This window comes from Lathyrus oleraceus, chromosome 5 (assembly GCF_024323335.1).
Source record: "Lathyrus oleraceus cultivar Zhongwan6 chromosome 5, CAAS_Psat_ZW6_1.0, whole genome shotgun sequence".
NCBI classification, from domain to species: domain Eukaryota; kingdom Viridiplantae; phylum Streptophyta; class Magnoliopsida; order Fabales; family Fabaceae; genus Lathyrus; species Lathyrus oleraceus.
Window position 1 is genome coordinate 645,194,858 of NC_066583.1, and position 21,581 is coordinate 645,216,438.

A 21,581-nucleotide genomic window follows, 5' to 3' on the forward strand; every position below is an offset into this window, starting at 1 on the left:
TGAGGAATAAAGATTGCTACTCTGCTGAAGGGAAGAGAGGTGACTCTCAACAAGCAATCCACTTGGTCGGATAAACCACAAGGGGTTCCGGAGGGAGGAGATATAGTCATGCCAGGAATATGGACAAAAATCTTACCCTGTTGGGGATCGTACCACCCTTGGGAGAGCACTGAGGATCTCCTAAGTATCCTTTCGTCATTGTGAATGTTCACTTTGTTTAAAAACAAATTATAAAAAATTTGATCGTTTAAAACAATGATATTTTCTTAATCAAAACATGCAAAACATTTGTTAAATAGAAACAAATAAGAGTGCCAATAATTGGATAAAAGGTTCAAATTTATTTGATAGAATGGTAGTCTGCGAATGGCAAGACTCCATAGATCTTTACAAATTTGAAATTGGTGATATATATTGGAAAAGGGCTGCATTGAACATAATGACCATTACTCCACCAATTCTGAATCCGATGTATTTGAAGCTTTGGCTGATAATGAACAAGAATCTCTGACGGATGACAGTTGTAACACCCTTCTAAATACCCCAAATTATTATAATTAAAATAACAATATATTCATCAGAGTAATTATGCCCCGAAGGGTGTCACACAATCATTTCACAGAATTATCAAAATGTCCTGTCATGCTCATTTATTTAATCAAAATAAGGTTCTTTTGCATAATTCGCAGCGGAATAAATCCAACATCAATGTAAAACATGTAACACAATACATGTAAATCATTCAACCACCAATATCAAATTAATTAAAACATTCCCTCCCGATGTTACATATATCAGAGCATGACCCATAAGAACTACTCTAGACTCCATAGCACTAGCTTCTACTCAACTCACTGCTCGTTACCTGAAAAATAGATGTAAGGGTGAGTTCCTCAATCAATATAATAAGCATTATAGAACAACATGTAATGCTAAGTAAATAACACATCAATTCACCCTAATCAGAACACACAATCAGGAACAACCATATCAACTCAACATCATACATTATAACAACACATCCATACCAACACAAACACACGTGTAATATTGGAATACATCCATTCATATTACACGCCATACATATATTATGCAATGAGACTCCATGCATGCGGTACCGACTATTTTGTGAACATATAGTTCAACCTCACCGTCCAAATCCAGGCACGGCTACCAAGCTCACTAGTCCCACTCATTTGAGACATAATGACTCACTCACTAATTCCTCACCATGGGAATTAGCTACCACCCCAAATGGGCCATGACATGCACGCTAATCACCTAGCATGCAAACATTAACAACAACAATCAAAATGATTTACTCACTAATTCCTCACCATGGGAATTAGCTACCACCCGAAGGCCACAATATGCATGCTAATCACCTAGTAATGCAACATCAACAGTAATCAAGAATAGACACATGCTCACACTCTAAGCCATAGGATAGTCTATTCACAAATGCATACATTCACAACATCATGTATACCATCACACCTCATCAACAAAAACATCTCATATCATGCCACACAATTAATCATAGTATAAGCACACTCTACTAATACCTATACTATTCAAAACAACGAGAAATGATCCCTACAACATCACACCTCAGCTAAGTACATCACTCAGCCTACACAACCAAAAACTGCACAACAACAGTTCAGAAAAACCACAAGTCTGCCCATACGCGTATCGCCTATGCCCATACGCGTATGGCGCATTTCCTCTCCCATCCCATACGCGTATCACCCACACTCATACGCGTATGCTACGCATACCACATCCTTATACGCGTACCAACAGAGACGTTTTCACGTTCAAAACATCATCTTTTTCAGCCATACGCGTACCAGCCATCTCATACGCGTATTGCCTAGTGCCATACGCGTATGACCAGAAACCAGAACTCTCAGATCTGCTATGGCTTTCTCTGTTACGAAACCTATCCGATCCAACCTTCCACAGTCCAAATTACACACAATAATCGTCCATATCATCTACACGAATCATATCCTATTCGTCTTCACCGTTCCTAACATTATCCCTACTAATTCCTACGAATTCTTTTCAATTATCATTCAATTTCATTCATCCAATATTTCACAGATTCATCATGCATCAATCTAATCAGAGGTACAACCAATGGTTATCACTACCCAGTACATATTATCATATAATACCCTTTAACCGATGATAAACCCCCCTTACCTGAGTTAATCCGGCAGCTTCCGAGCTCCAAGCTTCTCCTTCCTTCAACCTTCGTTCTCTGGCTTTTTGCCCTTTCTGCCTCTTTTCCCTTTTCATGTGAAAATAACCTTTTTACCAAAAAATGGGATTTTTCTAAATTCCAACTTATATATTATTCCAATAAATAATTATTCCAATAATTCCAATAATAATAATAATAATAATCCAATTATCTAATTAAATTAATAAATCTATTATTAACTTAATTTAAATAATGACCATATTATTATCGGGGTGTTACAACTCTCCCCCACTAAAAGAGTTTTCGTCCTCGAAAACATACCTCAAGCGAACAACTCTGGGTAAGACTCCTTCATCTTACTCTCCAGTTCCCAAGTCACATTGCCACCTGCTGGTCCTCCCCAAGCTACTTTCACCAAGGCAATCTCTTTACCCCGCAACTGCTTCAACTCTCGATCCTCGATCCTCATAGGCGATGTTTCAACAGTCAGGTTATCTCTCACCTGTACATCATCTACTTGGACTACATGCGACGGATCATGAATGTATCTCCTCAACTGAGACACATGGAAAACCTCATGCAAATTCGCAAGCGACGGCGGTAAAGCGACACGATAGGCCACTTCCCCTATCCTCTCCAAAATCTGATAAGGACCAATAAATCGAGGTGTCAACTTCTTCGACTTCAAAGCTCGACCAACACCAGTTATCGGAGTGACACGAAGAAATACATGATCTCCCTCTTGGAACTCAAGTGACTTCCTCCTCTTGTCATGATAACTCTTCTGACGACTCTGAGCAATTCTCATCTTCTCCTGAATCATCTTAATCTTTTCCGTAGTCTGTTGAACAATCTCCGGTCCAACCACAGCACTCTCACCGGACTCATACCAACATAAAGGTGTCCGACATCTCCTACCATACAAAGCTTCAAACGGTGCCATACCAATGCTCGAATGAAAACTATTGTTGTAGGTAAACTCAATCAAAGGTAAATAATAATCCCAAGCACCTCCTTTTTCCAAAACACAGGCTCTCAAAAGATCCTCTAGTGATTGAATCGTCCTCTCAGTCTGACCATCAGTCTGCGGATGATATGCAGAACTCAATCTCAACTTAGTTCCCAAAGCTCTCTGCAAACCTTCCCAAAACTTCGATGTGAATCTAGGATCTCTGTCCGAAACAATACTAGACGGAATACCATGCAAACTTACAATCCTCTCAATATACAACTCAGCTAGTCTCTCTAACGGATAATCCATTCTGATCGGAATGAAATGAGCCGACTTTGTCAATCTGTCAACAATCACCCAAATAGCCTCAAAATTCTTACTCGTTCTCGGTAAACCCGAAACAAAATCCATACTAATACTGTCCCACTTCCACTCTGGAATAGCCAACGGTTGCATTAGCCCAGACGGTTTCTGATGCTCAATCTTTGACTTCTGACAAGTCAAACAGGAATAAACAAAACTCGCAATTTCTCTTTTCATTCCCGGCCACCAAAATAACTTCTTCAAATCATGATACATCTTCGTAGCTCCAGGATGAATACTCAAACCAGTACGATGTCCCTCTTCAAGAATACTCTTCTTAAGTTCTGTAACCTCCGGAATACACACCCGATTACCAAATCTCAAAACACCATTCTCATCAACTCTGAATTCACCACCTTGACCTTGATTCACTAAAGTCAACTTATCAACCAAAAGCATATCGGATTTCTGACCCTCTCTGATCTCATCCAGAATACCGCTCGTTAACTTCAACATTCCCAATTTAACACTATTGTGAGTACTCTCACACACCAAACTCAAGTCTCTAAACTGCTCAATTAAATCCAATTCCTTAACCATTAACATAGACATATGCAATGATTTCCGACTCAATGCATCAGCCACCACGTTTGCTTTACCTGGATGGTAATTCAAACCAAAGTCATAATCCTTCAGAAATTCTAACCATCTTCTCTGTCTCATATTCAGCTCTCTCTGATCAAACAAATACTTCAAACTTTTATGGTCACTGAAAACTTCAAATCTTGATCCATACAAATAATGCCTCCACAACTTCAGAACAAATACCACAGCTGCCAACTCTAAATCATGTGTCGGATAGTTCCTCTCATGAACCCTTAGTTGTCTCGAAGCATAAGCTATAACCTGCTTATTCTGCATCAACACACCACCTAAACCCAACAATGAAGCATCACAATAAACCTCGAATAGTTCCGACGAACTCGGTAATATCAGAATAGGAGCAGTAGTTAGCCTTCTCTTTAACTCTTGGAAACCTTCTTCACATTTTGAGTCCCAAACAAACGCTTGTCCCTTTCTAGTCAACATTGTCAACGGTAACGCCAACTTAGAGAATCCCTCAATAAACTTCCTATAATAACCTGCAAGTCCAAGAAAACTCCTTATCTCAGAAACTGACTTCGGAGCTTCCCACCAAGATACCGCTTCTATCTTAGAAGGATCAACAGCCACACCACCTCTTGAAATCACATGACCAAGAAAACTAACTTCTTCTAACCAAAATTCACACTTAGATAGTTTAGCAAATAGCTTCTTTTCTCGTAGAACTCCCAAAACCACTCTCAAATGCTCAACATGCTCTTCTTCAGATTTCGAATACACCAAAATGTCATCGATAAACACTACTACAAACTTGTCCAGGTACGGATGGAAAATTCTATTCATATACTCCATAAATACTCCAGGCGCATTAGTCACACCAAAAGGCATTACAGAATACTCATAATGTCCATACCTTGTTCTGAAAGCAGTCTTCTGAATATCTTCAGTTTTCACACGTATCTGATGATACCCAGATCTCAAGTCTATCTTGCTGAACACACTTGCACCAACCAACTGATCCATCAAATCATCAATCCTCGGTAAAGGATACCGATTCTTGATCGTCACTTTATTCAGTTGCCTGTAGTCCACACACAACCTCATAGTACCTTCTTTCTTCTTAACCAACAACACTGGTGCACCCCACGGTGACACACTCGGACGAATAAATTTCTTATCCAACAAATCTTCCAACTGACTCTTCAATTCAGCTAGCTCAACAGCAGACATACGATAAGGAGCCATCGATATCGGTCTAGTACCAGGTACCAAATCAATCGAGAACTCAACTTCACGCTCTGGCGGTAATTCATTCACTTCTTCCGGAAACACATCAGGGAAATCACACACCACAGCTAGATCGCCAATCACCAGTTTATCTTTAGCCTCCAAAGTCGCTAACAGCATAAACAACTCTGCCCCATCTGCTACTTCCTCATTCACTTGCCTTGCTGATAGAAACAAACTCTTTCCTTCCCCAATCTCAGGGAATATCACAGTCTTATCAAAACAGTTGATATAGACTCGGTTAAACACCAACCAGTTCATACCCAGAATAACATCAATCTGCACTAGCGGAAGACACACAAGGTCTATCCCAAAGTCTCTACCAAAAATACTCAAGGGACAACTTAGACAAACTGAAGTAGTAGTCACTGAACCCTTCGCAGGAGTATCAATCACCATACTTCCATGCATCTCAGATATTTCTAACTTAAGCTTCACAGCACAATCCAAAGATATAAAAGAATGAGTAGCACCGGTGTCAATAATAGCTACAAGAGGAAAGCCATTAATATAACACGTACCTCGGATCAAACGATCATCTGCAGAAGTCTCAGAACCCGATAAAGCAAAAACCTTGCCTCCTGACTGATTCTCTTTCTTCGGCTTAGGACACTGTGGACTGATATGACCCACCTCTCCACGGTTGAAGCAAGTCACAGTCTTCAACCGGCAATCCGCAGCCAAATGACCACCTTTCCCACATTTGAAACACTTCTTCTCATTACTGGTACACTCATGGATACGATGTCCAGCCTGACCACATCTGTAACACTTAACAGGAGCACTAGAATCTCCTCCACTAGGCCTTTTCATCCCACTCTGCCTCTGGAAACCTTTGCCAGCTGCATACGGTTTTCCACGATCAATCTGATTCTTGCCTTTCCTATCAACCCTTTGCTGATAGCTCTCTGCTCTAGCCTTGGAATCCTGTTCGAAAATCCTGCAACAGTCAACCAAATCAGAAAACACTCTAATCCTTTGATACCCAATCGCCTGCTTGATCTCGGGACGCAACCCGTTCTCAAACTTCACACATTTGGAAAATTCCCCAGCAGCCTCAGCATAGGGAGTATAATACTTCGACAGCTCTGTGAACTTAGCAGCATACTCCGTAACGGACCTGTTACCCTGCTTCAATTCCAAGAACTCTATCTCCTTCTTTCCTCTGACATCCTCGGGAAAATACTTCCTCAGAAATCTCTCTCTGAACACAGCCCAAGAAATCTCAGCATCTCCAGCAGTTTCCAATTCAGTGCGGGTAGCAACCCACCAATCATCAGCTTCCTCTGACAGCATATGTGTACCGAACCTGACCTTCTGGTTATCAGCACACTCAGTTACTCTGAAGATCCTCTCTATCTCCTTCAACCATTTCTGAGCACCATCTGGATCGTATGCTCCTTTGAACATTGGAGGATTGTTCTTCTGGAACTCACTCAGTTGACGAGCAGCTCCCATTCCCACAACATTCGGATTTCCTCCAAGTACTCCAGCTAGCATACCCAGAGCCTCAGCAATCGCAGCATCATCTCTACCTCTTCCAGCCATCTCTATTCTGAAAACCCAAACAAGCTAAACAAATAAGTACTGATAGGGTTACACAACACCTATCCCGTACAGGGGAAACAGAATAACTACGACTCGACACGACCGACTATGCTCTGATACCACTAATGTAACACCCTTCTAAATACCCCAAATTATTATAATTAAAATAACAATATATTCATCAGAGTAATTATGCCCCGAAGGGTGTCACACAATCATTTCACAGAATTATCAAAATGTCCTGTCATGCTCATTTATTTAATCAAAATAAGGTTCTTTTGCATAATTCGCAGCGGAATAAATCCAACATCAATGTAAAACATGTAACACAATACATGTAAATCATTCAACCACCAATATCAAATTAATTAAAACATTCCCTCCCGATGTTACATATATCAGAGCATGACCCATAAGAACTACTCTAGACTCCATAGCACTAGCTTCTACTCAACTCACTGCTCGTTACCTGAAAAATAGATGTAAGGGTGAGTTCCTCAATCAATATAATAAGCATTATAGAACAACATGTAATGCTAAGTAAATAACACATCAATTCACCCTAATCAGAACACACAATCAGGAACAGCCATATCAACTCAACATCATACATTATAACAACACATCCATACCAACACAAACACACGTGTAATATTGGAATACATCCATTCATATTACACGCCATACATATATTATGCAATGAGACTCCATGCATGCGGTACCGACTATTTTGTGAACATATAGTTCAACCTCACCGTCCAAATCCAGGCACGGCTACCAAGCTCACTAGTCCCACTCATTTGAGACATAATGACTCACTCACTAATTCCTCACCATGGGAATTAGCTACCACCCCAAATGGGCCATGACATGCACGCTAATCACCTAGCATGCAAACATTAACAACAACAATCAAAATGATTTACTCACTAATTCCTCACCATGGGAATTAGCTACCACCCGAAGGCCACAATATGCATGCTAATCACCTAGCAATGCAACATCAACAGTAATCAAGAATAGACACATGCTCACACTCTAAGCCATAGGATAGTCTATTCACAAATGCATACATTCACAACATCATGTATACCATCACACCTCATCAACAAAAACATCTCATATCATGCCACACAATTAATCATAGTATTAGCACACTCTACTAATACCTATACTATTCAAAACAACGAGAAATGATCCCTACAACATCACACCTCAGCTAAGTACATCACTCAGCCTACACAACCAAAAACTGCACAACAACAGTTCAGAAAAACCACAAGTCTGCCCATACGCGTATCGCCTATGCCCATACGCGTATGGCGCATTTCCTCGCCCATCCCATACGCGTATCGCCCACACTCATACGCGTATGCTACGCGTACCACATCCTTATACGCGTACCAACAGAGACGTTTTCACGTTCAAAACATCATCTTTTTCAGCCATACGCGTAAGGCCTCACCCATACGCGTACCAGCCATCTCATACGCGTATTGCCTAGTGCCATACGCGTATGACCAGAAACCAGAACTCTCAGATCTGCTATGGCTTTCTCTGTTACGAAACCTATCCGATCCAACCTTCCACAGTCCAAATTACACACAATAATCGTCCATATCATCTACACGAATCATATCCTATTCGTCTTCACCGTTCCTAACATTATCCCTACTAATTCCTACGAATTCTTTTCAATTATCATTCAATTTCATTCATCCAATATTTCACAGATTCATCATGCATCAATCTAATTAGAGGTACAACCAATGGTTATCACTACCCAGTACATATTATCATATAATACCCTTTAACCGATGATAAACCCCCCTTACCTGAGTTAATCCGGCAGCTTCCGAGCTCCAAGCTTCTCCTTCCTTCAACCTTCGTTCTCTGGCTTTTTGCCCTTTCTGCCTCTTTTCCCTTTTCACGTGAAAATAACCTTTTTACCAAAAAATGGGATTTTTCTAAATTCCAACTTATATATTATTCCAATAAATAATTATTCCAATAATTCCAATAATAATAATAATAATAATAATCCAATTATCTAATTAAATTAATAAATCTATTATTAACTTAATTTAAATAATGACCATATTATTATCGGGGTGTTACAACAGTTGTAGAACAAAGTCTTGTTAGGATGCAATTACTTGCCAAATCCCTAATTTTTGCCTAGATTGCCCCAGGATGAGGTACTCAATCTAGCGGGATACATATATCATTATTATATATTTTTTGTGTCTCTAACTTTTTCCTGGACCGCCCTTTCGGGTTTTCAATCCACCGAGATGCTCATTTTTGCCTAAAATGCCCTTTCGGGTTCTCAACTTAGCGAGCTATTCAGTTTTTTTTTTGTTTTTTGTTTAGGCGAAGTATTTCTTGACTGCATCTGAATTCACAGGACGAGTGAAATCCTCCCCATCCATAGTTGTAAGTATCAAAGCACCGCCTGAAAAGGCTCTCTTAATAACATACGGACCCTCATAGTTCGGAGTCCACTTGCCCCTGGAATCGGGCGCGAAAGACAAAACTTTCTTGAGCACGAGGTCACCTTCTCGGAACACACGAGGCTTGACCTTCTTATCAAAAGCTTTCCTCATTCTCTGCTGATATAACTGGCCATGGCACATGGCAGTCAATCTCTTCTCTTCAATCAAGTTTAGCTGGTCATAACGACTCTGAACCCATTCAGTATCAGTCAACTTGGCCTCCATCAAGACTCTCATTGATGGGATCTCTACCTCTACTGGGAGTATAACCTCCATCTTGACTTAGCGATCATATCATCAACGTACACCTCAATCTCCTTATGCGTCATGTCATGGAACAAGGTAGTCATAGCTCATTGATACGTGGCTCCGGCGTTCTTCAAACCGAAGGGCATCACTCGATAACAAAATGTTCCCCAAGGTGTGATGAATGTTGTCTTCTCCATATCCGCGGGTGCCATCTTAATCTGATTATATCCAGAAAATCCGTCCATAAACGAGAAGACATTGAATTTAGTTGTATTGTCTACCAACATATCAATGTGTGGTAGAGGGAAATCATCTTTCAGACTAGCTTTGTTCAAGTCTCTATAGTCCACACACATCCGGACTTTTCCATCTTTCTTAGGCACGGGCACAATATTGGTCACCCATTGAGGATATATAGAAGTCATCAGGAACCCCGTATCAATTTGCTTCTGAACTTCTTCTTTGATCTTCACTGCCATATCAGGATGAGTTCTTCTGAGCTTCTGCTTTACAGGCATGCACTCAGGCTTTAGAGGTAGGAAATGTTTCTCAATATCAGTATCTAGACCAGGCATGTCTTCATATGACCAGGCAAAGACGTCAACATATTCTCGTAGCAACTTAATCAACCCCTTCTTAACAGATTCTTCCAGAAGTGCCCCAATCTTTACCTCTCGCACACAATCTTCAGACCCCAAGTTGACTGTTTCCAGATTCTCAAGATGCGGTTGAATGATCTTCTCTTCATGCTCAAGTAGATGGGTAATCTCGTTAGGAATCTCTTCAACATCATCTTCCTCTGCCTCAAATACAGGGAATTCAAAATTGGGAGATGGTGTTGGGTCATTATGTTCAATGGGTTTAGAAATCAATCTGCATAATGATTTTTGGATATGAAAAGCTTTTTAGAAATCAAACAAGGAAAATCATCATGCATATGAAAAGATCGATTTTATTCCATTTTTTAGGGTTTTATGTGATCACCAATTTCATGCAAAAAGCAAAAAGGGAAAATAATTGGAAAAACAAACATTTAACATGAATTTATTGAATGAAAATATCATTGTTTTTATGCGCCAACAATGTTATCACTCCTCCTTTTGGCATGGGAGAAGGGTTTTTAAACAAAGTGATCATTACGTTGACTTATGGACAACTGTTGGAATATCCACAGCGATCCAATTGTTGCAGACCCCTCCAGGGATGATGAAATTGCCAGAATCCTTTGTATCTTCTTCTAAGACGGCAGCAACCTCCTCATCTAGACCAGTGTGGATAAAACCTCCACTCTTGAATAAACCTGGATTGTTGAAAGTACCAGAAGAAAAACCTATGCCAGCCCGAGATTCGTTGTCTTCTAACTCAATCATTTTTCCTAAACCAGTGGTTGCACTACGCTCAATGGCCAAGTTTGCATCTTTGTAGGAAGCAAATGAAGGAGTTCTCTTCTCAATAGGCTCAGCTATAGATAAAGCTTGGAAAGGAGTTCCAATTTCAACCTCAGCATCTATATAAAAGAAGGAAGATAGATGGCTAACCAGGAGAGCCCTTTCTCCCCCTACCACCACCAGCTTCTTGTTCTTCACAAATTTCAGTTTCTGGTGTAGGGTGGACGTCACGGCGTCTGCCTCATGAATCCATGGTCTTGAAATATTGGCTCTAGTGTAGTACCGGTGAGTCAGCTTGTCTTCAAAATAAATGAAGGACACAGAGTTAGACCACAGGGCAAGGGACCGGAAACAAAACCTGCTTATGCATATGATGCATGCAATGTTTGTGCATATGATTTGTTTTTTATTTCAAAGGAACTTTAGAGTTTTATTTGCAAATTCTGGAAATATTAAGCATTTTATCACATATGGAAATATCTCATCAAATAATATCAGGGAAAAGAAGTGCAGCATCGTCAATCATATACAAGAGAAAAGGAAAATAATCGTCTTATGGATCCCTAGAAACAATCATCTAAAGCTCGGGACACAGGAAGATAAGATGCGCGAAGCCTCTTCACCTCCCTCTCGTAGGCTGCCTCCATATCGGCCTTCTCTTTGGCAAGTCGATCATACTTCCTCTTCCAGAACTTAGAAGACTGAGGAAGTAGAGAAGTCCATACATCATCAGGGTCATCAATAACATGATGCTCAAGAAACTCAATCAACGCATCCTTCTCCTTAATCTGCTGAAGCAACTCTTCACGTTCACGAATCCAGGCACATGAACGGTCTTCGTCTCTCAACTCCCCTACTCCTTGATTAGGGAGGGTTGAAGGCCCAGCCATAATCATAGGTGTAGGTCTCAGATACTCGTAAGGCATGAGATACTCAGACGCTCTCTTCCTTGCCCAAGCAGTGTAAGGCTCCAAAGCGATGCAATTCTTAGGACCCAACTCCTTCCTTCCTTTCCTATGAATCTTGCGCCAAGCGCGGACCATCCTAGCTTTCAAGCCTTGGGGATCTTTACCATCCTGAAAGAATACACCCTCTAACAGAATGTTATTGGGTTTATCCTTTAAAGGGAACCCAAGCTGCCGACGTGCCAAAACAGGATTGTAGTTAATCCCACCACATGTACCAAGAAGAGGTACATTGGAGAATTCGCCACAAGAGTCAATAATCCGCACACCATCATACACACGGTTATACCAAGAGATATCATCATTAGTGAGAGACATGAGTCTCGTGGACCACCGTAGACATCCCTTATTCTCCTTGAAGGCGACCATCTGCGGTAAGTGAGAAATAAACCACTTATACAACAGAGGCAAACAACACACAATGGCGCCACCACCCTTTGCATTCCTCATATGCCAAGAGAAGTAGGTATCGCCCAACAAAGTCGGAACGGGATTAAGAGTAGAGAAGATCCTAATAGCTTTCACATCCACAAACTTGTCGATGTTGGGGAACAATATCAACCCATAGATGAGAAGTACAAATATGGCTTCAAAGGCATCCTCACTCACGGCCTTACCATATATAGTAGCTTGAGCAATGAGGAACTCAGAAGGGAGACCTTGAATTCCTCCTTTGGTAGTCATATGAGCACCAACCAGAGATTCATCTATGTGTAACATGTCAGCTATCTCTTCAGAAGTAGGAATACTCTCCAAGCCACTGAACGGCAACTGGTCTAGAATAGGTATACCCACAAGGTAAGCATACTCCTCAAGTAGGCAAAAGCTGGAAATCCGGAAACGTGAAGCAATGGTACAAGGGATCATAAAACTGCACCAATACACTCATCAATCCTTCATCCACCTGAGTGGTCAGAAGAGGAAGAAGCTTCCCGAAACGAGCCTTGAAACCCAAGGGATCTAATACATAAGATGTCAAATTCCTTAACTCTTTCAAGTCTGGTTGTCTGAAACTGTACTTCTTTGTATTCCTTCTTTGTCTTTCCATGTCTGAAAATTTTGCAAATAAACCCCTTTAAGTTCCTTGAAAATTTTCTTATTATTTTGATGATATGAATGCAAATGGGTGCATGAATGCATGAATACAACAATCACACTCAAGGATCAAGCAAAGCACACCAAACAAAGGTCATGGGATGGATCATGTTATCCTTAATATCAACCATCCATTTTGGTGGATTATGGTTTACACCTTATCAACACCCAAGTTCCATTGATATTAAGGATACCTGAACAGATCAACCATGAATCAAGGGTTTGTTGTAAGTCACGAGCATGGAGTTAGGTTAATAACCACCCAAAAGGGAGTGTACTAAGGTTTAAACCTGCCAAACATGTTCTACAAGAGGTTCCCATAGTCATCATCCCATCTTTTGGATATTATCGGAGAAACGACTACTCGCATTCCAAAAATATTCTCAAGAGAGACTCTTATGAGTGTAGTATCGCGTAACAATCGTATCAAATCTTACACTTGAACGACTTTCGCACTACATCCTAAGAATAGGCCAAGATGGGCTTGGTAAATTAAGGTCCTTGGCTTCTAAGGTCTATATTGGAAAAGTAATGTCTAACCACAACTTACTTGTGTGATATTATTGATCCCAACATAACCTCCACCAAGTGAATGGACTTGCAAGTCAACTTGCTAAGGAATAACTCCACACAAGTCAACAAGACTATGCCATTCTCCTATCATAAGTGCACTTGAGTTCGGGTATAGAACTCATCTCACAAAGATCACCAAGCATACGAGGAATTAATATTCAAACAATTCAATCATTACACACAATACAGTAATCCCAAATTGCACAAAAATATGTCACAAAAAAAATATACAATACAATACAACAAATATGAAAAGTAGGCAAAACCCACTAGGATCATTTCCCCAGCAGAGTCGCCATTTTTCTGTAGCGGGGTACTCGTTACCATTAGAGATATTGACTAAATCAAAGGTAAATCATACAAGTCGAGTCGCCACCGCACTTCTATTTATCCAAAGGAATGGTTAGAAAGCGAACAAAAACCTAAAAGTTTTATCGAATCAAAAACTAGTAAAGTCAGAGATCTGGGTAAGGGGGTTGGTTATGCAATGGGAAGGTATTAGGCACCCAAAGCATCCTAGGTACTCCTAGGGGGCCCTTTTCACATTTTGTTGTAAGGTTGTTGTTTTTTTTTTGTGAAAATTTATTTGTACAAACATGATTGAAGGGATGAGAAAAGAATATACAAATTTATTTTACATTTTGTGTTTGAATGGATGAGCCCATTGCCTACGTACCATCTTAAAAAAGATTAGGATCAAAACCTCGTAATTTGGGGTAAAAAAATTCAAAATAAGTGAGTGGATTGATTGATCCAAAAACCTTAAGGTCTTTTGTTATCAAAGGGAGAAAACTCAACCTAAAACCATAAATCCACCATGTGAGGATAGCTTCAACATGCTAGTGAGGGGTTAACACTATAATAAGCATGGAAGACTCATTGTCCATCACTAAGGATAAAGGTGAGTATTATATCTACCTCAAGGATAACTCAAACCTAATAGCTAATGGTTATAAAAAAAAAGGTTTGATTAAGAAGGTGGCCATTGAAACCACAAAAAGTATTTGAATGAGTTATATTTACCAATTAAAAGTATTTACAAAAATATGGTTAAAGTGGATTAAAAGGTTCAATTCAAAATAAGTGTTATGAAAAATAAGTTTGAAAATCAAAAGCATAAGGCTTAGGTTTCTAATGTTGAAAACAAAAGTTATTGTTTGCACAAAAAGTTTTGGCTTGGGTTAGAATGGGGAGAAAAAAAAGGGTTAAATTCCTAAACATACAAGAGATAAGGGAAAAGAAAATAAAACCACATTGGGATTTCCCCTCTTGAGATCATATTGATGATCCAAGTAGCTCCCATCCTTTGGAATAAGCAGTCACAAACAAATATCTCAAGCCATTAAGCACAGGTAATCGGAATAAACCTCCAGGTGGTATCCCACAAATAAAGTGGAACACCAGGCCATCTCTGCAAGAGTCATGTGAGCCCTCACAAAAAAACTCAACAAACAGGTTAGAGAAACAAGATAGGGTAATCAAGAGTTGCCCCGAAATCAAAATGTAACCACATGAATCATGCTATTAAAATTCACAAAAAAGCTCACAAAAAGCAACCAAGGACAGGAGGTCTAAACCTCTTGTCAAACACATACATTAAAAGGGTATCAAAAAATTTCAGGTTGAAAGTATAAAGTAGTGGAAATAGGGCATACCTGATTGGGGAGGATCGATTGAAATTGAGTTGCACCCGTGAGGTTTGCAGAGCAATCTGAGGGTTTATATGAGAGGGAATTGGTTCTTTGCTGATGAGTTCCCTTCAGCCTCTGGAGGTTGCTCTGAACTCTGTTAGCTCTTCTCTCACTTTCTTTTTCCTGCCAGGGTAATAGGAATGACATTTTTTGTTTCACTGAAACTCTGAATTTATAACCTGGTTTTTGTGGACTTGTGGGCTCAAATGAGAGAGGCCCAAGTCCAATTTTTTTTTGTTATATTTTATTTCACTACGCCAAAAATGACTTTTAACAGCGCATCTTAGACAGCGCTTTTAAAAGAAAGCGCTGTCTAAGGTTAAAATTAAAATAAAACACGGAAAATGTTCCAAAAAAATAATGAAAGCGCTGTCTAAGGGGGGGTCTTAGACAGCGCTTTCTAAAAGCGTTGTCTAAGACCCCCCCTTAGACAGCGCTTTTAGAAAGCGCTTTTAAATATAGACCTTAGTCAGCGCTTTTGATAAAGCGCTGTCTAAAGTCTTTAAATTAAAAAAAAAAATAAAACCAAAAACGCTGTCTAAGGGGGGGTTTAGAAAGCGCTTTTGGAAAGCGCTGTCTAAGGCATACCTTAGAAAGCGCTTTCCCAAAAGCGCTTTTGTTAAAGTCATTAATGCTATCTCAATCAAAATCCAATATCCATTCCAAGTATGTCGGTTGAAGGCACATGTTAGAGTGGAAACAACGCGTAATGAAATTACAATACCATCCTCTTCTTCTTCTTCTTTTCTGAAACTCTGTTCCCATCAAACATTTCAAATCCATAAAATACCCAAATCAATTTCATGGCATAAAACCTAGAATCGATAAACAAAAACACTACCTTTAAGAAAATTAATATTTATAGAAAATCTCAAACCTGGCAAATCTTGGAGGGTTGAGGGCTCGTTCTTCGTTGAAGCAACCTTCCCTTGATTTGAACGACGACCACGAGGACTGTAGACCTTGGCGTCGTAGAATCACCATGGTTTTTTCCTGGGCTTCTGCCTTCAGGATCACACTTCTTCTTCTCCTTCTTGCTGCTGTTATTGCGGCGTGTTTCACTCTTCCTATTGAGAAGGTTTCTTTTTTCTTACACCCTGTCTTCGATTTCGCTTCTGGGTCTTTTCAGTTTTGTAGGTTCAATTGTTCTATCTTATTATTGATTTTGAGGCTTGTCGATTGCCCTTAATTGGATTTCATGTTTTTGTTATGCAGATGATGAAGGACTTCTTAATATGGGTTGATCGTGATATTGGCCGATGGGGTCCACTTGTTTTGTAAGTTAGTTTTCATTTTTTATGGGATTTTTTGGAGTCTCATAGTTGTGACATATTGTTTGAATCTGTGTAATTTTATATAATTGCAAATCATGGAGTTGTTAGTTGTTAAAAGGAAATATTTTGTTGTGAAGGAGCTTATTAGCTTAGTTGAAATATCTGTTGCTAGAGCTTTGATATTGTTTTTCCTGGCTATAATATAAAGATTGTTATAGTTAACATCATTTAGGTTTGACTTATTTGTTTTTCATGTTATATCTTATTTCTATTGATAAGTGTAATGGTTCAATCTTCAATTTGGAGCTATTCTTTTCTGCTAAGCCTAATTTGGAAGCTGTCTCTTATTAAATAAGTTTACGAGTTTTAGAAGAACTTCATTACCCTTTGGACTTACTAGTGAAAGGCCTGAGATGTTGCTGTATGCATGAATTAGAGTTATTGATTTCTATGAATGTTGAGTTGAGTGTTCCTTAGATCATATTGTTTTTGTCAAATAGCGGTTGGAGCGGCGCTAAACTGCTAGAGTGTAGCGGAATTTGATTGGAACAGGTTTCTATTGTTCTGCTATTCGCTATTTTAGTACATTGTGTCTTCGAATAGTTACTATTGTGGTGCTCTGGCTCTCTAGCAAAGCGGAATTTGAACAAATTGCTATTTTCCGCGATCCGCAATTTACAACATTGGATGAAGTCCCTTTGTCATAGGTGTTGATGCTGGATGTTTGAAGGTATCAGTTGATATTGCAGTTGATATTTAAATATGTTTTCTTATTTTGATGTAACAAATTTTTGTTATAAAGTTTATGATATTTATTTGAATTTACAGATTGAGAATGAGTATGGACCTGTGGAATGGGAGATTGGTGCTCCTGGAAAGGCTTACACAAGTTGGGCTGCTCAAATGGCGGTAGGTCTAGACACCGGCGTACCTTGGGATATGTGCAAGCAAGAAGACGCCCCTGATCCCGTTGTAAGATTTTCTCCCGTAATCATGATCATCTGTATTCACACATTTAGAAAATCGATAGTCGTTTGATCAAGATCAGACGATCTGAAAATGAGGATTTTAATATTATTTATCGACTATGTTGTAGATTGACACTTGCAATGGATATTATTGTGAAAACTTCACTCCCAATGAGAACAATAAACCCAAAATGTGGACCGAGAATTGGTCCGGATGGTAAGTCATGCTCATACAAATGCTACCATTAATATAAAGCTAGAAGCATTTCATTTGGGATCAAATGTTTAATTTTTTGTTACATGTTCTACAGGTACACTGATTTTGGTAGCGGTATATCTCATACAACTCACCACTCCTTTCTCTCTCATAATTCCTCTCTCTCCTCCGACAATTACCCGCCACCATGACCGTCATGATGTCCGCTCCCATTGACGTACGTCTTTCCCCAATCTCTCTCCTACTTACTATCTCTGCTCCTACTTATTCATAACTCGCGATTAACTGCTTTACGGTTTTAGGTCAATTTGATTTCTACTTCATTTTTCATGTTTTTGATCTGAGCGACTCAAACTTCGTCGCAATTTTCCTTTTTCTGTGCACTTCAGGTTTTGATTTTAGGGCTTTGTTATCGTGGTGGATCCGAACTAGGGTGTGATGTATTTTCTTTTGTGTAGCAGCAAGAGGATGAGGAGGTGCTCGTGCCACATGCTGATTTGCCTGAGAACAACCACCAGCCCATGGAAGGTACTTATTGTTTTATGGTTCTTTTGATCCGTTTGGAAATTCTCTTATTTTTAGGAACTGTGTTTTACTGTTTTCTCAGCTTTTGTTTCATGTAATTGAATTGCTTGTAAAGTGGATTATGCGTTATTGTTTGATTTAAAAAAGTAATATAGAGGGGAGGCTGTGGGAATTTGACTTAAAAGTTGTAATTTGTGGGTTTCATGCTATCACATTTTGAATGAAGAAAAAATTCTGCAGTGAATGTGCTGTTTGGATCAGTTTTTACCCACAATCAAATTGTCAGCTAAAGATTATACAGAATAATCTAAAGCCTAAATTAATGTCCAGTTACTGATTACTTTAGATTTTGGATTTATGGAATTTTAATGTAGTTATTGACTGTGCAATTCCAAAAGTTTATTTGATTTTTACAATTGTAGGTTTGGATCAGTTACTGATTACTTTAGATGTTTGATTTATGGAATCAAGAGCAGGTTTTTCATTTAATGCTTATTCTTTCTTAGTTCCAATTCCAAAAGTTTATTTGATTTTTACAATTGTAACTGTTTTCTGCTTTGTGCTGCATGAAATGTGTTTAAGGAAAGTGGGAATGAACACAAGAATTAGAATTGTCATGGTTTAATACAAAAAGATTAAGTGTTGTAAACATCTTATATTTGTAATCATTTGGAACTTTTGTATTCAGTCCATTAATCAAGACCCATTAGGTTTAGAATAGCCTATTTAAACGAATTTGTGCTTGTAGCCTATGAACAACTTTGAAATATATCTAAAATATTTCCTACATGGTATCCTGAGCTCTTCGTTTTGGGGCTAGCTTCCGCATACACCGTAACTTCTGTCATTGTGGTAAACCTTAGCCACCTTCATTGAGGCCCTTTGCTGCTTTCATTGCAGTATTCTAATAAAATGCATTTTTGTGATTTCTAGACGCGTCTTGCTTATATTTTTCGTCCTGTATATTAAAGATTAACGTTTTGGAAATGGAAAAGCTATCAAGCCAACAGAACCTGGATACTGTTTATGATTTAGCAACCGAGCATAATGTGAGTGCCAGGGAGAAAATTGAAGAGGTAGTCATTGTTTTTCTTAATATTGTTTCTTCAACGGTGCTTTCTAATCTAATTGAAAGATATTTATATTAGATTATTGATTGCACATTGACTATCATAGTTAATTCCATAATTGCACAATGTTTTATGAATTTTTATTTAGTTATTTGAAAGTGCTCATTGTTATGTAAAAAATTGTGTCATTTTTTTTTCCTTATTCACATTTCTAATTCCTGAATTTTGTTTCATCTACTTAGCTCAATAATGAGCTTATAAAAGCACAGGAGGCAGCTCGAGTGGCCAATGAACAACTTATTTCCAGTCAAACTGTGAGCAACATTGACGCATGCATTTTATGCTTTGTATAAACTTTTACAGTCTTGCTTAATTATGATTTCATGGTTATATAACCTTTCCTATAAAACGGATTTTTGATGTTTCATGTAGGATGAGAATGTTGACTTTATAGCCAGTGTTTCCATGGGAATCGAAGACGTAATGTCCGAAGTACAAAACTCGAAAGAAGCTGTTCAAAGTGTTATTTTGATGATTGATGATGCGACTAAAAGTTTCTCTACTCTCTGTCATATACTCCTTGTAAGTATTATTCCGGCAGTATATTGGATAAATGTAATGAAAAAAAATTGCTTAGTGTTTATTTCATAGTGTCTTGAGCCGCTATTTTTTGTTTTCTAACTAATTTTTGTATCTACGTAAATATGTTTAGACTCGTCAATTTTGATTTCAATTTATGATTTGATGCAGGGTTTCAAAACCTCAATATCTCAAGATTCTGCAGGACAAAAATTAATCTTTAATAATTGTCAGAAGTTGAATTCTTGCTTAACTCAAACAATATTCGAGCTTGAGAATCAGAAGGTAAAATTTCCTTTCTATTATGGTATGTTTCTAGTCATATCCAAGTTCTCTGGTAGGTCTAATATTTTGGTTGCAGATTCTTCTCGACAGCCAGTTATCGAATATTCAAAAGCTTCTTGAGGAATCAAAACTAGATGCTCAGAGCTCCCATAATTCTTTGCTGGTAGGCCTTTATTTGATGACATGTTATCTGTACTATCTCTTGTTTTGCCGGATTGTGTAATGCACCATCTCGGGCATGCTAAGGTTTTGTTATTTTTATAGGAACGGTTAGAACAACAAGAATTGGAAAATCAAGAGCTGATTTCTTATATCCAAACTCTTGAAAAAGAGTAGCATGTTTAACATCATCTTCAGTGGCCAAGGAAAAGGAAACTCTAAGAAAAGATCTTGAGAAGGCAAAAACCAGGATGAAAGAAACTGAATCTAAGCTTAAGATCGCTATGCAAGAGAAAACAAAACTTGAGGTTTTTTTGCTATACTCAAGTGTTTTATTGGTTTCATTGTAACATATTGACGCGTCGTACGCATATAATTTTGTTCCCCAACATATTTGTAGGGCGAGAAAGCCTCTGTTGAACGAGAGATCAAACGGTTGCATGGTCAGAATAAGCTGAAATGAAAAACCTGCTCTTGAAGTCTTTTGATAACAAGAATAGCCTTTGACTCTTTAAGACTGTTATTGTAATTGTATTTCTGTGTGTCTAATATGATCATACATGGTGTATATTTATATGCAGATAGGGAATATACAATAGGAAATAATATCCATTACAGTTATGATCATATATGGTGTATATTTATATGCAGATAGGGAATATACAATAGGGATTATTCTGCATTTGGCTCTTATTTATACGGTACAATGTTTGTTCATAAATTTGTGTAATTAATGTGTACATTTGTAGTATATGTAATGACTTGTAAATGTGTACATAAATTTGTATATATTTTGATACATTTAAGGCAAAATTGGTTTGAATTGGTATATATATATTTGTTAGCCAAAAATTGGTAGAAAAAAGGCCAAAATGGCATATATAAAATGTGATAATTGTCTGTCAAAATCTGGTTGAAAACAGGTAGAAATTCTGGTTTATAAATCTGGAAAAAAGGTGGTTTAAAACAAAAGCTTCAAAAAATTTCGTATACCTTAGACAGCGCTTTTGTAAAAAGCGCTGTCTAAGGGGGGATTAGAAAGCGCTTTAGGCAAAAGCGCTGTCTAAGGGGGGGGCTTAGACAGCGCTTTTTGAAAAGCGCTGTCTAAGGTATACCTAAAAAAATTAAAATAGGAGGGTCTTA

General features: G+C 38.5%; 2 protein-coding genes across 10 annotated transcripts; one reads left to right on the top strand and one right to left on the bottom strand.

Annotated features, from left to right (window-relative positions):
• Nucleotides 1-625: 625 nt before the first annotated feature.
• Nucleotides 626-16,370, bottom strand: LOC127087601 (uncharacterized). Of its 2 annotated transcripts, none has more exons than XM_051028519.1 (4): nt 16,239-16,370; nt 16,086-16,116; nt 15,326-15,484; nt 626-865 (listed from the first exon to the last, which is right to left on the bottom strand). In XM_051028519.1, exons 1-4 carry the CDS (start codon nt 16,343-16,345, stop codon nt 836-838), a joined length of 327 nt encoding a protein of 108 aa, XP_050884476.1. In that variant the 5' UTR covers nt 16,346-16,370; the 3' UTR covers nt 626-835. The 2 variants fall into 2 exon arrangements, with proteins under 2 accessions (XP_050884476.1, XP_050884475.1); XM_051028518.1 differs by lacking the exon at nt 626-865 and adding an exon at nt 7,135-7,374.
• On the top strand, nt 16,234-21,269 carry LOC127087600 (kinesin-like protein KIN-7O). 8 transcript variants are annotated; one of them, XM_051028516.1, is made up of 15 exons: nt 16,234-16,439; nt 16,577-16,638; nt 17,136-17,365; nt 17,464-17,607; nt 17,732-17,820; nt 17,915-18,037; nt 18,210-18,348; nt 18,768-18,821; nt 19,317-19,421; nt 19,658-19,729; nt 19,848-19,997; nt 20,166-20,279; nt 20,356-20,442; nt 20,544-20,746; nt 20,839-21,269. In XM_051028516.1, the coding sequence occupies exons 8-14, from the start codon at nt 18,795-18,797 to the stop codon at nt 20,613-20,615; spliced, it is 627 nt and encodes a 208-aa protein (XP_050884473.1). In that variant the 5' UTR covers nt 16,234-16,439; nt 16,577-16,638; nt 17,136-17,365; nt 17,464-17,607; nt 17,732-17,820; nt 17,915-18,037; nt 18,210-18,348; nt 18,768-18,794; the 3' UTR covers nt 20,616-20,746; nt 20,839-21,269. The 8 variants fall into 8 exon arrangements, with proteins under 8 accessions (XP_050884473.1, XP_050884467.1, XP_050884471.1 ...); XM_051028510.1 differs by lacking the exon at nt 18,768-18,821 and having other exon boundaries at nt 17,136-17,187; nt 17,267-17,365; nt 18,279-18,348; nt 19,279-19,421; XM_051028514.1 differs by lacking the exon at nt 18,768-18,821 and having other exon boundaries at nt 19,279-19,421.
• The last annotated feature ends 312 nt before the right edge of the window (nt 21,270-21,581 follow it).

Excerpts from the sequence above, each read along its gene's own strand:
- LOC127087601 (XM_051028519.1), bottom strand. The coding sequence starts at position 16,345 with ATGGTGATTCTACGACGCCAAGGTCTACAGTCCTCGTGGTCGTCGTTC. Across the intron at positions 16,117-16,238 it reads AACCCTCCAAGATTTGCCAG|AGTTTCAGAAAAGAAGAAGA; the intron begins GTTTGAGATTTT and ends TGATGGGAACAG. Across the intron at positions 866-15,325 it reads AATCGATCCTCCCCAATCAG|GTAACGAGCAGTGAGTTGAG; the intron begins GTATGCCCTATT and ends TCTATTTTTCAG.
- LOC127087600 (XM_051028509.1), top strand. The coding sequence starts at position 18,008 with ATGACCGTCATGATGTCCGCTCCCATTGAC. Across the intron at positions 19,422-19,657 it reads CCAGGGAGAAAATTGAAGAG|CTCAATAATGAGCTTATAAA; the intron begins GTAGTCATTGTT and ends TCATCTACTTAG. Across the intron at positions 19,998-20,165 it reads CTCTCTGTCATATACTCCTT|GGTTTCAAAACCTCAATATC; the intron begins GTAAGTATTATT and ends GATTTGATGCAG.